General features: G+C 42.8%; 1 protein-coding gene across 1 annotated transcript in view; it reads right to left on the bottom strand.

The window, feature by feature from the left end:
- The window catches only part of M6PR (mannose-6-phosphate receptor, cation dependent), a 109,961-nt gene that overhangs the window by 51,180 nt on the left and 42,381 nt on the right, over positions 1-16,400 (bottom strand). Inside the window, exons 3-4 of the mRNA XM_085619934.1 lie at positions 10,163-10,335; positions 9,768-9,877 (exon numbers count right to left, since the gene is read on the bottom strand). Coding sequence (XP_085476060.1) covers positions 9,768-9,877; positions 10,163-10,335 — 283 coding nt within the window. The remainder of the gene's footprint in view (positions 1-9,767; positions 9,878-10,162; positions 10,336-16,400) is intronic.

The following is a 16,400-nucleotide window of genomic DNA, read 5'->3' as shown; positions in this document are numbered from 1 at the left end:
GAACAATGCTAAAGGGCAGTAGTTGGAAACTCTGGTACACTATGGCAATGCAGCCAAAAACAAGAAAATCAAGGATAAAGATGTCAATGTGTCCCTCAGTCTGAGCACTAAACACCCCTCGCCAGCTTCAGCTATGTATGGCAGCTGATTACTCCCCAGTTACATTTTGTGGACTATTGTGTTGTCAGACTCTTGTTTAACAACAACATTTTTTTTTAATGGAGCAACAACTGCATTTTCCGGTCAAAGTCCAAAGGGACCTGCCACAGCCAATATCCTAAACTTACAAGGAAGTAACTGCTCGGGGGTGGTGTGGCATAGGGGCACAATCTTTGTATCAGAAAGGGTCAGTCAGGTAGCCAGCCAGACTGCTGCTTCTGCAAAGCATACCTGGAAAGCCAGACCTAGAGTTTATTATTTCAATTCTCCCAAATCCCCAATTCTTTTCCTTTGTCTTTTACCACCAACTCCATATGCCCATTGATTAGCGACCAGAACCCTCTGAGGATCAACAAGAAATACAGATAGTAGAAAACCTGGGCTGTAGTGTATGATTTTAATTTGATTTGTTGCTGGGGAATGGCTTCCCTTGTCCGATGTGGGCCTTACTCAAGAGTATGTTCCATTTCATAATTCGATATGTTACCAACAAGTTTGCAAATCTTTTTTTCTTTTAAACGTTGAACATTCATTGTAGGGAGAGAAAGCCCTTGCATGCCTGTGGAGACCTGTGCTGCCTGTTCTGTGTTACTCTCCTGGTGGTTTGTCACTTTCCTCAGCAAGTTCAGAAATCAATCAAGTCCAGAGAAGGCCCTCTCTATTTTATGGCTTGGGACTCCAATGCTGAAGTTTGAGTTCATGGGGCGACACCCAATATTTTATCATAGACTGGCAAACGCACTCGCTCTACAGCGTTGGTGGTACTAGAGGTGAAGGCAACATTATTAGTGGGGAATGAACAAGTCTTGGTACCTATTATCTTCTGAGAGAAATGCCTAACGGCCTCCCCAGTGTAATGGTCTGACAGTCTATTTTTGTTAGGGATTCTTTACCGCCCTATGTAAGGGAAATGTATAGAGGATGTATATGCAGGTCTTTATTTCTGGTGGAATGTATGGACTCTGTATTTAACAGGGTGCATGGTGAAACCAGTTTCGACTTTACCTGTGTGTGACAATATAAAATGGTTGAAGGCTTTGTGAGGGAGCTACCAAGCAGTTGTAGAGATATGCAAAGTTTAATCCCCAGTCCACTGGCTTCAGTGTGTGTCCCTCAACCTATAGGCACAATGAGCAATGTACAAATCTGATGACCTTTTAAAAGTTGAGTGCATTCTGCTGTACTTGTACCAGAAGAACACAAAGTTCCTAAGAGAATGGCCCTGAAGTTGTGGACTTCAGGGAGGAGATGTGCCCTGGCATCTGGTGCAGCCCCTTGATGGGACACTTTTACTTGCCAGGTTATAGGTTGGAATGTGAAGCTTTATGAGGGGTCAGCGTGTATGAAGAGGTTTTGTGGCAGCTGAACATACCTCGTAAAAACTGCAACACCAAAATCTAGAACATAATCTGTGCTGTGCAAGCAAAGATACAGTTGACTTGGACAAATAGCAAAGTAAACTGTTATCCCTTTTACAAGTATAGTTTGGGAGATGTTAAAAACAGCTATATGGTATGCACATACATGATAAAAGGCTTTAGCGACTTTGCAACGTTGTCCCTATTTAACACTATGTCATCAATCTTTCTGTCTGTAAAGCTGGAAATGGTAACTGCGAAGCAGGGTGAAGGCTAATGTTGCCCAAAGCCTCTAGTGCTTAGTGTATACGTGCTATACCACCACTTAAGACAATATCTCACTATGAAACAGCTAGAGTTCGGTTGTCTTTTTGGCTAGTGCTAATCTCTGTACAGTATTATGGTTTGAGTTTATTAAAGCACTTTTCATTTAAAAAAAAAAATAGAAGTACTTACTAAAGGGTAGCCTTGTTTTGTGGTATTGCTGTGTTAACAGTTTTCTAAGCATCTACATCTCCCCACCTCCTTAAGTAAGACTTGGGCTGCGCTGCCCCATTACAACTAAAAGTCCACTGCTAAATAGTGGTACTTTGCCATTTCAGTTAAAAGTTCAACAGTACCAAGGCATCAGAGCACAAATGGTTAATGACGCCTTTATTATAACTGCAGTGCAGTATTCGCTGACTTGCTTGGAATCCCACAAACCCGGAGTCACTATCACGGTTTTGTTCAACTTCCCAGAATTTAGAATACTTCTTAATTCTGGTGTTCGTGTTCTAAATCTCAGTGCATTTCTGGCATTTAATGGCTTTCTTTGGGAGTACAACAAAATTAATTCCTTTTGGCAATTATGAAATACTCCTATTTTCATCCCACAAAGATACAAATTTTACATATGATAATGTTGCAATCAAGTCATAAAAGGTAATTGTGGACAGAGTGCCTGACATCCAACTGTGGACGTAATATTCTACAAAATTTGTGTTCACTATCCATGCTCCGTTCACTATGACATGATTTATTTAAAGTTAACCTTTAACTACAAACTACATGTATGGTTTGATAGAAAAACATTTACTCTTGAGCGTTCGCCTTCAAAAACTGATTGTTCAGTGTGCAAAATAAGTTTCATTGTCTAGTCTTGATCTCATTAGTGTTACGCTTAATTTCTTTTTATTGTTGAATCCAATAAATTAGAACTGATTCTTCAGCTCAGCCAACATGTTTCATCCAACAGACGACTTCATCAGGTTTGAAAGTCTCAATAATCAGTCAAGTATCTGGCTTTGAGCCCATTTAGTCTCGAACATTAAATAATTTCATTGGTGTGAAATGCTTGCTCTAATACTCATGGAGGAATTCAGGTCTTGGAGGTACTGAGGTCATCTATTGGAGGTCTCACTGAATGGATCAAATTGTGATGAAGTTCGTACTCCTGTATCGTAGCTGTGTACGATGGCACCAAACATACGTTTCTATTGAAGAAATGAATGTTAATGTTCTTTCTCGCTTGAACACATTTTCCACTTGCATCATTTGATGTCTCCTCAAACTGATCGGTTAGATTTCTTTATGCTTAAAGTCTGTCTTCTCTGATGGCATTTGTTGCCATTGGCACATGAATGCCAAATTCAACTTTCTCCTTTTTGGCCTCTGGATCTTGCGTTTCAAGGTAATGTATTTCTTTAAACCTCATGAAGTCTGTAAAAGTTTAATCCAGAAGGTTTTTCTCTACATGACAAGAGTTTTTCCGTGTCCTATTCTCTCATGAGTCATTCCCTTCTTTAAGCTGAAACCTTCTTCAGCCTTTAAGGTATAAGTTGTATTCTTCTATGATGGACTATTTTGCTACTAGAGACTGTTTGTTACATGAATGATTGCAGCACCTATGGTTCATCTAGTGTTAGATTTTCTTGTAGTCTTTAAATCATACTCCAGGTCTACTTGTTCGTTTATGCACAATACCCTGCGTTCCATATAAAGAAATTCCTTAAATTGATTTCCTGTCCCTGCCTGGGATTATATTATTCTATATTAAACATAATATCATATCTGGACAGTGGACACAATTTAGGCACGAAAATAGCAATTTATTATTTTAGAGAGTCGCTCATTTATCAGATTTGATGATTCTGCCTATGAAAATCAAAATAAATTAGACATTTGTTTCTTCAAGGAAGACTTTTTTTTAAAATGTAAGGTCCATTTGTAAATGTAAATCCAGTATTTGTAAAGCGCGAACAGTTACCCGGAGGCATCCCGGCGCTGGCGGCCGTCGGGAAGATTAAGCAAGCTATTGCCCAGAGTCACATGGTGCTGGGCTGACCTGCCGCTGGTGCCGAGGATCGAACCGTGGGCCCCAGATTCCAGCGTCAGTCGCTCTGGCGCCACACCTCTTTCTCTTGGCGTGGAGGCCAGTTATTAGATAAATATAAATTACATTATAGAACTTGTTGTAATAAACGTATACAATATATATATATATATACACACACAGTTATTGTAGCCTTCAGTATATAAGAACTTATGCCCGGCAATCATAGAGATATGTCTTTTCACTTGAAACATTGTCCACTTTAAGATGGCGATGATTCACGGCACCCGTGGACAATTAACACAGACTTCTGCAGCTGAGATGATTTGGGACATCAACATGGGCTATTTAAACGAAGCGGTACATGGATACATTCCATACCGGCTTCGCTTGGCAGGTCGATTTGCAGCCACATTAAGGTAAGGAGGCACTGTATATTTGGTCTTGAAGTTATAATCTTTAACTGGGCACACTTCCCCCTGCGTGGGGGGGGGGGGGGGTGTACTTACTCTATATAATGTTGTTTGGGGACTAGTATTTTAGCACGCGATTGTGTGGTGGTTCCTTGCTCTGCCTTTGGGCACTGTTATGAGTTGGAGGTACTACATCTTAGCTCGGTCACGTTCAGAGTTGGGATGTATGTGATGAAGACGCTGAATGCAGTATCATAGGCTTCATTTACCACAGTCATTAAATCTGAATGTGCAGTGTTCGCTTCCACCGTTGGTGATACACCATACCTAAATCAAAATTGCGATTGTTTGAAGACTATTGGAGATTATAACCTGCGGCGAGTTCATTTTTTCGAAGTGGTGTTGAATTTTCAGGCTAATATTAGGGTGATATTATGCCTTTATCAACATAGGAAAGTTTTATTATATTCTGACATGATAAACCCAGTGTCCCTGACAATATAGGGTAGTTTTATTAAATTTGTGGACCTGACATATTGGTTATGGTTTCCCTTATAGGTTAAGTTGAGAGACTGCCCTCTTTCTACTGTTTGCCCACCTTATCGTGGTGAGGCGCTCTCTTGAATGATATACACAGAGGGCATCATACCTGGGACTCGTGCTTTGCCCAATAGGAAGTGACTATCCTGGCCCTATTAAGTAAGTAACTACACATCGCATTCCATTATAACATGGTCAAATTATCTTAGTAGGACTTAATAGTTCTATTATATTATCTCTTTCTTAGTACAGTGTACAGTGGTACAGTGTATAGCTTTGTATAATCCTGCCTGTAACACATACCCACTGCGGCAACTCTGATGTTGACTTCTCTCTAAGAGTATCCACTCTTTTTGCTCAAATGGTGGGTATTTCTTGATGATATATAGGCAATGACTCTCCCCTCATTTGTCTCTTGGGTATCGTTTGCTTTTTTCCTCTCTGTTGGCTTCTTTATTCTGGCTATTTACTTCAAGCTACACACTATTGTTGTAATTAATATATTGTTCCCTTTAGATCTTTTGCTGTCCACATATGAGTAGATATTATGCTACCTCATATACTATCTCAACTGCTTTCTCTAATCCTCTCTGTGATCTTTACTCCATTTTAGTCTATTTTTTATTATGTTTGTTTGTATATGGTCCACTATGTATATGAAATGTGATGTATGGTTGTTTAAATGTGATATATATATATATATATACATACACATTCACTTAAAAAACCATAGGTTTCACACACGTTATAGTTAGGAATTAGCATTTAAAAAACCTTGCAAATTCACTTAAAAAACCATAGGTTTCACACAGGTTATAGTTAGGTGGACATTTCACTCGTAAAAAAACAATGAAATTCCCCCGTTATAGTTAGTTCAGATAACTATAACTTGCGCGCCCGCAATCCACTGCTCATGACGTCACATATTACATCACTCATGACATGGTCAGTGGCATCACTCATGACATCACTGATGACATCATCCTTGTGATAGAGTGGCGGTCGCGCGAGTTATAGTTATCTGAACTAACTATAACGGGGGAATTTCATTGAATTTGTACGTTTTTTTTAAATGCTAAGTTATGTATTTATTAATATATATGTATATTTTTAAAGGTTTTTCACTGTGCGCGCACCGTGCGCCCACTTTGGGCACAGGGTGCGCTGCGCGCACCGTGCACGCACCCCGCGATTTTTATAAAAAAAAAAAAAAATGTTTATTTCACCCTTTGGGGTCCTTCTGTGACCCCCTGACAAAGGCTAGGGAGTCAGGAACTCTCTTCCCTGCCCCCTTTTCACGTTTTCCACTTTTCCTTTTCAGTGCGACAGACAAGATGGCGGCCGACACTTCCTGATTTCGACCGATTCGAATGTTGACTGACATCTAACAACCAATCAGAATTACGCTCGCGCACGTTAGGGTGCGCGCACCGTGCGCGCTTATAGATATTTATATGCTTTTAAATGCAATTTTCTCAGGAAATACTGAACAGATTGACTCCAGATATGCAAAAGGCACTTCCCTGACCTGAGGACTACCCCTTTGCCAAATTTCAAGTAATTCTGTTCAGCCGTTCGGGCTGTACCTTCGACTAAAGGTCCTATGGGAAAATGCGTTTTGGGACCTCCCTTTTTTCTCGGCCCCCGCTTGACGAATCACCCCGAGACTTTCAGGGTAGGAGCGCCCCATTAGTTTTGACCGCCAGAAGATTTTATACATATATATATATATATATTATATATATATTATATATATATTATATATATATATATATAAACTCCAAAGACAGCGCTCCTTCCGATTGCTGGGACCCAAGGGAGCTGGCGCACACGCCGGCGGAGCACACCGGAAATTAAGTATTCCAAAATATTAAGATGTCGTGCGCTCTCAGGAACAAAATAGTTCAACACAGAAACGGGTGTTTATTCACAACGCGTTTCGACTTTCACAAGCCTTGATCACGTGATCAAGGCTTGTGAAAGTCGAAACGCGTTGTGAATAAACACCCGTTTCTGTGTTGAACTATTTTGTTCCTGAGAGCGCACGACATCTTAATATTTTGGAGTATATATATATATATATTGTGTGAAGAATATTGATTGTATGAATGAGAAGTGAGGCTCTGTGCGACCGCCAGTAGTTTTGTATTGTTGAGTAAATTATTGTAGGGTTATTAGTTGTAACATTATCCTTGAATATAGCTGTTCAGTCTTCAAGGTCATATTTTGTACAGCATGTGCAAATTTATATCTGTTGAATAGGATTATGTATATTCATGTTTGTATTCCCTTTGTATATGTATACATTTATGTGTATATGTGTATATGTGTGTGTATATATATATATATATATATATATATATATATATATATATATATATTCACTGAAAAAACCATAGGTTTCACACATGTTATAGTTAGCGGAAATTTTACTGATAAAAAACCAATGAAATTCCCCCGTTATAGTTAGTGCAGGCAACTATAACTCACGCGACCGCAATCCTCTGCTGATGCTAATACTGTATTTAGACACTTATTTGCCCATGTCTTCTTCCATACATTTTTAGCTATACATATATTTCAAATATTTTTTTTTCATAAAGACACATATGTCATCAGCAGAAGATTGCGGTCGCGTGAGTTATAGTTGCCTGCACTAACTATAACGGGGGAATTTCATTGGTTTTTTATCAGTAAAATTTCCGCTAACTATAACATGTGTGAAACCTATGGTTTTTTCAGTGAATTTGCAAAGTTTTTTAAATGCTAATTCCTAACTATAACGTGTGTGAAACCTATGGTTTTTTCAGTGAATTTGTACGGTTTTTTAAATGCTAAGTTACTTTACGCCATTCGTGGCGTGCGCGCCCACTTAACGCAGTTCGTTCCGTGCGCGCACGGTGCGCTTCGCGCACCGTGCGCGCACAGTGAGCACGCGGTGCGCTTCGCGCACCGCGCGCCCACTTTACGCAGTTAGTGCCGTGCACGCACGGTGGGCACGCGGTGCGATGACAAAGCAAGAAAGCACGTCAACAAATCTGTTTCTGCTTTCCTCCGTGACTATGGTATGGGTGCCATTTACCACAACAACTTGCGTTATGACATGCAAGACATTTATAGAGGAGATGGTGTGCACTTCAATGATGAAGGGAACAGAGTCTTCCTCTTGAACCTTAGACTCTGCATCGGTACTTACTTGTAGGTACCACTAAAAAATCATTTCATAAACACAACGGCTCTTTTTAGAGCCCCCTAATATCTAAACACTTAAATCTGATTTTCATTTTTTTTTTTTTTTTTCTACCGTACGCTTACCGTAAGCTTACCGTACGCGTACCCCGTGATTTTTTTTAAAATCAATAAATGTTTTTTTTGTACTTTTCTGTCCTTCTTTGACCCCCTTACAAATGTTAGGGGGTCTGTAACTCTCCTCATTGCCCCCTTTCCTTGTTTTCACTCTTTTTTTTCAGAGTGAAATACACAAAATGGCGGCCGCCGCTTCCTGGTTTCGGCCAATTCGAATGTTTACTAAGATCTAAGAGCCAATCAGAATCGCGCTCGCGCACGCCACCGTACGCTTACCGTAAGCGTACGGTAAGCGTACCGTAAGCGGGCTCAGATATATATATTGATTTAAAGGCTATTTTCTCAGAATCTACTGAACAGATTTACACCAAACCTACAAAAGGCACTTCCTTGACCTAGGGACTACCTCTCTGCCAAATTTTGAGTAATTCTGTTCAGCCGTTCGGGCTGTAGCTCGTTCTAAAGGTCCTATGGAAAAATGCATGGGAAAAACGCGTTTTGGGACCCCCCTTTTATCTCAGCCCCCGCTTGACGGATCCCCCCGAGACTTTCAGGGTAGGAGCGGAGCGTAGCGCCCCACCTATTTTGAGAAATTCGCGAGGATTCGTCGACCGGCGCCAAAGTTATTCAAAATAGAATGTTGAGGTTTTCCTATGGAAACGTGGTCCTAACTAGAACTACCTACTGGCGACCGCCAGTAGGTAATATATATATATACATATATATATATATATATATATATACATATATATATATATATATATATATATATATATATATATATATATATATATATATATATATATATATTTGTTGAATTTACCGCCTTGAAGAAGTCCATTACTGGACGAAATACGTCGGTTGTGGTCTTTTAACCCCTTCGGTGCTCATGACGGAACGGTTCCGTCATGAGCCACGGTTGAGCTGTGCTCATGACGGAACCGTTCCGTCATGACCACGCCCGCGCAAGAAACCGTCAGCACAGCGGCGGAATTTGCGCAGCATGGAAGGGGTTAATGAAAGCAAAATATTTTTTGTGAATAAATGAAGATAATACTTGAAAAATACCTTGGACATGGACTTGATGTTTTGTGATGTGTCTATCGTTTTCTGCTATTAAGTGGTGCACCTTTGCGATTTAATCTGTTTGTTATAGCAATAATAATTATATATAGTCAGTGTATCACTACTGGGCCTGGCAACCTTTAAGGACAGGAGTCCCCAATTTATCAATAGATGTGATGTCTTTCAAGTCCAAAGGTTGACATCTCATCACTGATCCTCGTTAAAGAATGTGTCTGGTGCAAACTTACTAAAAGTGGAGCACTCTGGGACAATGATAAGCTTCTATTCCCAACACTAAACGTGGTGTAGCGGAGTGTCATTTCCTTTGAGATGTAAAGAGATGTTCTACAGCATCAAAGTGGAGTTAGCTGTGTCTTTGAGAAATACCAATGTTGCTAGATTGCAATTGAAATACTCACAACCAAAGCTCCTACAGGACAGAACATGGCCACCATCATCACATTCTAGGCATTACATATACTAGGCACCAACTAGGTATGATTCCAGACAACATGCACTAAAAAAAGTGTATCAAAGGGAATGAAACTACTTTATCCCATTAATGAAGTGTCAGGAACATCATCTCAAGTAGTTTCCAGTGTGAGGACTCACCCCTATCGTATTCCGGTTGCAGGAGATCATAACCCTGGCCGTGCGCTCCTCCTGATTGCAGTGGGTATCGTACTTTTCACCTTTTCTGTATGTAAGCATTATCCAGTCACCTACAAAAGAACAGTAGGAAAGTTAGGGAAGTTAGGGAAGAGAAAGATTGAAGGCAGAGACAAGGACACAACAATGCTGGACTAGATGTAGGGACCTCTAGTTAGTCAGAACCAATTCACCTTATTGGTGGCAGAGAAGATCAAAGAAGAGATCTTAACATACTTATTCCATAGGGGCTTTCATGTCACTGTATGAGATTTTCACATGGGTATCAACCAAGATCAGTTCAGGAATCAAATCTGGGTTCTCATTCAATATCCCTACAAAAACAAAGGAACACTCACTCCCTCTGATGATGCGGGTATCGTCAATTCTCCCCACTACAGTTTCCTTCTGTCCATTTTTATTGTCAATCTGGACCAAACCGGCTCCTGGTCCAGAAGTGTTGCCGACAGTGCCACACACTGTGAATTTGTAGGTGTAGTCATTGTCAGTTCCACGAATTGTTTGACTGAACCTGAAAGGTAAATGGATGAAAATAGAATGTGAAAAAAACTGGCGTAAACTGCTACAGGACAGCACCTTATAATGCAGGGGCTTCAAGTAGCTGATTTATGAAAGCAGATTAATCACAGTGGCAACCAGCAGTCTGGTCTTTGTTTACAGTGGGATCTTTGCAGCAGTCCCTACTACAAATACAGAATAATATAACGGATAAGACCCATACAGAAATAATATCAGTAGAAGGAATAAAAAAGCTACTCTTGGTATTAATAACTCGCAGACTTTGCCTTATTCGCTACATAAGTGAATTTACTAAACCCCACGTGCAGAGGGTGGATCCGTGAATTTTCATGAATCCTTTTTCTCACGACAGCCATGCTCTTGTAACTGCTGCTTCGAAAAATAGTTCTCGCTCAGCTTTCATAGCGTTCCTTCACATAACTATCCGTACAGTTTACCACGACTCATAAAAGGATTTCACATGACGCAGGAACAATTATTAGTCAACTAGGTGCGTAGCCTTTAACTACGTTTCATATCGTTCACAGTAAAACTATGCAAAGGGATGCCGAGGTGCTGCCCCTGCTTGTAAGCTTTTGAGCGTTTTTGCTAAGCACGCATGAGAATGCCACAAAATTGCATCGGATTTATTATGACACGGGTGCGAGTCATTTTAGGGCGCTATACTTTTAAACACCCGTGAGGTACATTCGTCACGCACAAGATAGCCTATTAACTTAAGCTTCTTTTCAAAACTAGTGCACAAGAGCATGAAGCAGGCACCATAGGTCATAAAAGGTTTCTTTCTTCTTTTTTCTCTCCAGAAAAAAGTAATAAGTGAGAGCAAAAGAAGAGGTGCGAGTCCATGATTTGGGCTCTCTTCCAAGTAAGTGTCTTACCACACAATTGTTTCTTTTAACTCTTTCTAAGCTCTTTCATGCACTCCAATGACTACAGATGACATCATTTTCATTTTTGATTGATGCTACTGTTGGGAGCCTTCAGTTGTTTTTTGACGGTTTCCGGGAGAAGAAGGTGGATTTTTTGCAAGTCAAGGACAGAGGTAAATAAATTGGGCTTTGTGATGTTGGAATGAGAGCAATAAGCGTGAAAGAGATCAAAGACTGGGTTTAATTATAGCTCCCCTTTTTTAATATTTCAGCTCTACATGTGTTCTGTGACCTGAGGAGAACCCTTTAAGAAATTGAATGGGGTTCGAAATGCGTCAACAGTTTTCCATTGACCAAAGAAGTGTTCTATAAATTATGTACTAACACTTGGGGTCACTATCAATGTTCTTGAGTTGATAACGAATAGAGTGAGCGCAGTGGGGTCACTATTTGGCTAGCAGCAAATGGCAGCCCCCCTGTTCAAACCCCTACTTTTGGCGGAAAAACCGGCAGGACAACCAAGATAGAATAGGAGGCGAGCCCCCTCACTTCGCCAACTCCACCTCTAGGGTGCTGGAGGTGAAAGTAAGCACATTTTGCAGTACCCACCATCTTGAAGGTGGTGGGACTTATCCAATCAGGGCTAGGGCTATGCCCCTCTAGCTCCACAGGCGGGTGGCATAATAGTGGGTGTAGACAGTCCAGGTAAGAAACCCATTGCTCTCTACCTGTTACTCCCCTGTAACACCCCTAGATCTAGTATGTTGGTGGCTCCCCCAGACTCTGAAATCAGAATACTGACAACCTAAGAAGACCCGGACACTACACCGTCTCCCCAGCAGAGAAGACTGCTGACACCAACAGACATGGTCCCAGCCCTCCCGGTCTGTCTGCAGCCATCTACGATCCTGCGCCAAAAGAGGACCTGGCCTGCAGCCCAGCGACCTCCAAAGCCTTGGGAGGACTGCCTGCCTTCGACAAAGATCAAAATTTCCTGTATACAGCGGACTTGTCCAGCATAAACCAACTTTATAGAAAAGGAACTCTGAGGGACAGCGAAAACGCCTCCAGACCCACCTCTGCACCAGACACTCATAGTCCGGGTCCAAGGAGCCCACCGGTCCTGCAAAGGTTTCCCAGCACTTCTGAGCCAGAATCCACTGTGGGCTGACCCCTGCCGGACTCTACTTCGATGCCTGCAGCCTGAATTCAAAGATTCCCCTGACCGCGACCTGCACGGTAAACTGAAGGACACCCCTGCACCCAAAGTCTCTAAGCCATGAGGAGCTTGACCTATGTTGTCACTATGTCCCCTAGCATCAGAACTTATCTGAGCAGCTGTGGGTTTTCTTTGTGCAGCTTTCTGGCAAGCACCTGCAGCCTCTTTCCACAACCGATCTCTCCTATTGAATTGCTGTGGACGCCCAACATTGTGTTGGCACCCTGCATCTGGCCGTCCCATAGAAGCTCGCTGCTTTCTCCCTTAAATTGTTATGTTCAGTACTTAGGTACATCCCAGATTGGATATCGGGGTACCCTAATCAGCCCCTAGTATATGGTACTACGGTACCCAGGGCATAGGTACACCAGAGATCCCCCATGGGCTGAATCATGTATTATGCTGTATTTAAACTGTAACTACAGGGCTGCTATTGCAGCTTGTGTACGCTGGTGCTAGCACCACTTACGAAACATGCAGGTTTCCTAAATCTAGGGTCACTGCACTTAAAACCTATGTTACCCCTATAGTAGGCCTATGCAATCCTTAAGGCAGGGTGCTTGGTTCCAAGTGTGAGGGTGCCCGATTCATGAGCAGGACACTCACCCCACAGCCTACGGAGTCTATTGTCCAGGGTTTTAAGTGAAGCAGCCATATACCATATAGAGGGGCACCGCGTAATTACGCAATGTTCATCTGGAAATTGCCTGCAACGAATCCCATCATGTTTGGTATCAAACATGTTGGAATCATACCCACACACCATAAACGCTGTGGGGTATGATTCCAAGCACTGGAAGAGCCCTCCGTTAGGCTCTCAGTGTTCCCGGTGCCAGTCTTTTAGACCCAAACAGCACAACATGGCTGCTGCCAACCAGAGACATGATTCTGCCCCACTGCTGCGGAGCCAAGCTTGCGCAGGGGAAGGCAGAACAATAGGTATCCTGTCACAGGAAGGTGTGACTACCTCTTTGTGACAGGATTTAGTGTATTGGGGCCGGGTGGGTGTGCTTGCCAGTGCCACTCCGTCTGCATGAGGGGCACATTTGTTGCCTCCTTGCTTAGTCCATTTCAAACCAGCTCTGGGAGCCGCTGACTCCTGCTCTGGTGAAAAACTGGACAAAAGGATGAGAGTAACCTCCCCCCTGTCTAAACCCTCCCCTGGGGGGTCCCCTGAATCGTCCCAACCCTTTCTTTAGGGTACTTAAGGGCTTAACTGGGTGTAGGTCCCTAGATTAGCCATGGGACAATTCAATTCAGACACCACTGCTACTTCTACCGTCTGGGCACTCTGGACTTAGCTGGACTTCGTTTGGACTTGACTTAGTCTCCCTTCCAGTCTGCTGCATCATCCGTGCCTGTGTAACATACAGGAACCTTCCAAGGTCAGTGAACATCCAAGGCACCTGAAGGAAGTTCCTTTGAAGTGAAGGAGCCACTTCCCTTCATTAGCAGACACTGCAACTAAGCTGACTGGTCTGCTGATGCTGCGCTCCTAAGGACTCAGCAAGGTTTTGCAACACAGGTGGTAGTTCTCCACAGCTCTTAAGGACTGACCTCTCGCCGGAGCTGCAGGAACCGAACCCCTGTGCTCCGAGTCGACTTGCAGCTGCAAAGGCTAGTTGGCTTCCTTCCACCAAGATCTTCGGGCTCCAAGTAGCATCAACCTCAAGCATCTCCAGTGACCAGAATCTTTGTCCACACCGCATGGTTGCATCGTGACCTGCATCTTTTGGTGAGCTGCTCGAGGTCCTCTTGTGACTCCAGTGCCTCCAGACTGTGGGTCCTGTTGAGGGTCACCTTTGTTTCTTTTGGGCTCACCCGATTGCTCGGGGTCTGCCCTGACTCCCCCACTTGTGGTGAGTCCCCTGGACCTTGCTGGTCCCGATATTGCACCTTCTTCGACTTCTATGATGTTTGCAGTTGCCAAGGCTTGTTGGTGCTCCCAACAGACACCGACCCCTCAGCTCTCGACATCCGACGTGGGACAGCTTGTGCAAGTCTCCTGGTCTTCCTCAGCGTCGCCTGGTCCTCACAGCTGCAAGGTCACGATGACTCTCCTGGAAGACAAATGCCTACCGATGTCGGGTGTTGCAGATCTCCTGGTCACTCCTGAGTAACAGACTCTGTCCCCTCTGCTTGCAGGTACTTCTCATCCCGAATCTACCTTCAGATTCCACCGGACACTTTCTCCTTCTCCAGCAGCGGCACTTTCCTGAAGTCCTCCATTGGGTTCGACAGCGGTTTCCGACACTACTTCACTCCAATGCACCCATCTTCCTTGGTGTAGGTAATGTGGGTAATGTGGGTACTAGGGTATCCACAGGTGGGGTTGCTCTCCAACCTTCTACGTCCTCTAGACACTGTCTTGACACGAGTCGTGGTTCTTATACCACTTTTAGTATATGGTTTGGTCCCCCCCCCCCCCCCCCCCCCCCCGGGTCCACTGTGTATTCCGTGCGATTTACTTGATTTCTATGCAAAGGGTTGTGTGCATTGTGCATATCGCCAGGTAGGAGATATCTGTATGTGTTAAGAGAGTATTGTATAATAAATACATATTTTTATATATACCCTGTGTGGTTCTTTTGCACCTAATCGATACCTATAAAAATGCATTCTGGTAAAACAAGCTGCTTTACACTCTTTCTGGACTAAGTTTGAAGGTTGCTCTCCACAGCTACCACTTAGAGAGCTTTCTAAGGTTGTCGAACACCTTCCAAATCACCATAATGGCTGTCTGGACTGGTGCAGGGTGCCCACTTACATAAGTGGATATCATATCTAGGCCAGCCATTCACAGGTATACCATATATACAGCCAGCTTCCTACATTGGTGGTGCATCAGTGGGGTATAAGACTCGACATCTGTTGCACCCCTTGATTAATAAGTGATTTCACAAGCGGAAATAAAAAATGGTCTTAAGTTTAAATATTTTTCCAATTTTCGATTTTTTCCAATTTTAATTAAACTAGTGTTAGGCCTTAGTTGAGTCCCTCACTATTTAGAAATCAAAAGAATGTAAAGCAGTTAGGTCCTTGGCATCTTTTTTGTAGACTCCCAACTACTTTAAAACACCATGTTTGAGAACTCAGGGACCTGTCAGGCCCCCTATGCACATGTGAGAGTTCAGCAACTCAAAGAGCTGTCCAAGGCATGGAAACTTGCCATGGGTCCTAAACCCACAAAAACGCATCTGCAGCAGGCGATGGCAAGTAAAACTTCCCCCACTTTTAAAGAGGATGATTAATCCCAAGTGGTGGAGGAGGACTCCATCACTACCCCTTCAGATAGCAACACCGCTGGAAGTGACTCCAGCAGTGTTACAGAAGATACTGAATATGCAGATCTTCAGAAACTGGCTCAGAGGATAACTTTAGAGGTTCAACTCCTGGCCATAGAAAAAGAGAGAGCCGAGATGGGATTGGGACACATCTCAGGTGGCAGCAAAATAATAAATCGGGAGCAAGTACTATCTTTTGACTCTTAAATCCCCAAAGGGATTGTCCCAAAATTATTTGATGGTGATGATATCAGAAAGTGGTTCATTCCATTTGAGAGAGCCTGTTTTGGCAAAAAGGACCCCAGAATGCTGTGGAGTGCTATCCTGTGATAATTGTTTTCAGGGAATTAAAGGACGCCTGACACTCAATCACAAAGATGCTACATCCTATGACCACATGAAGGGTGATGATTGAGGGCTTTGGATTTAGTACTGAGGAACATAGGATCACATTCAGGGAGGCTCGAAAAACCCAGCGCCAGACCTGGGTAGATTTTGTAGACTACTCCGTAAAATCACTAGGAGGTTGGTTAGATGGCAATAATGTACATGCCTTTGAAGGGCTTTATAGTTTGATAAAGAAGGAGTATCGTTTAAGTAATTGTCACCAAGAGAAACGATATCAATTCCTGGTAGACCTAGGTTCACTTTCTCAAGAATTGGGGAAGAAGGCAGACTACTGGGT

This window comes from Triturus cristatus, chromosome 7 (assembly GCF_964204655.1).
Source record: "Triturus cristatus chromosome 7, aTriCri1.1, whole genome shotgun sequence".
NCBI lineage: Eukaryota > Metazoa > Chordata > Amphibia > Caudata > Salamandridae > Triturus > Triturus cristatus.
This window is presented reverse-complemented; position numbering and strand designations above follow the sequence as displayed.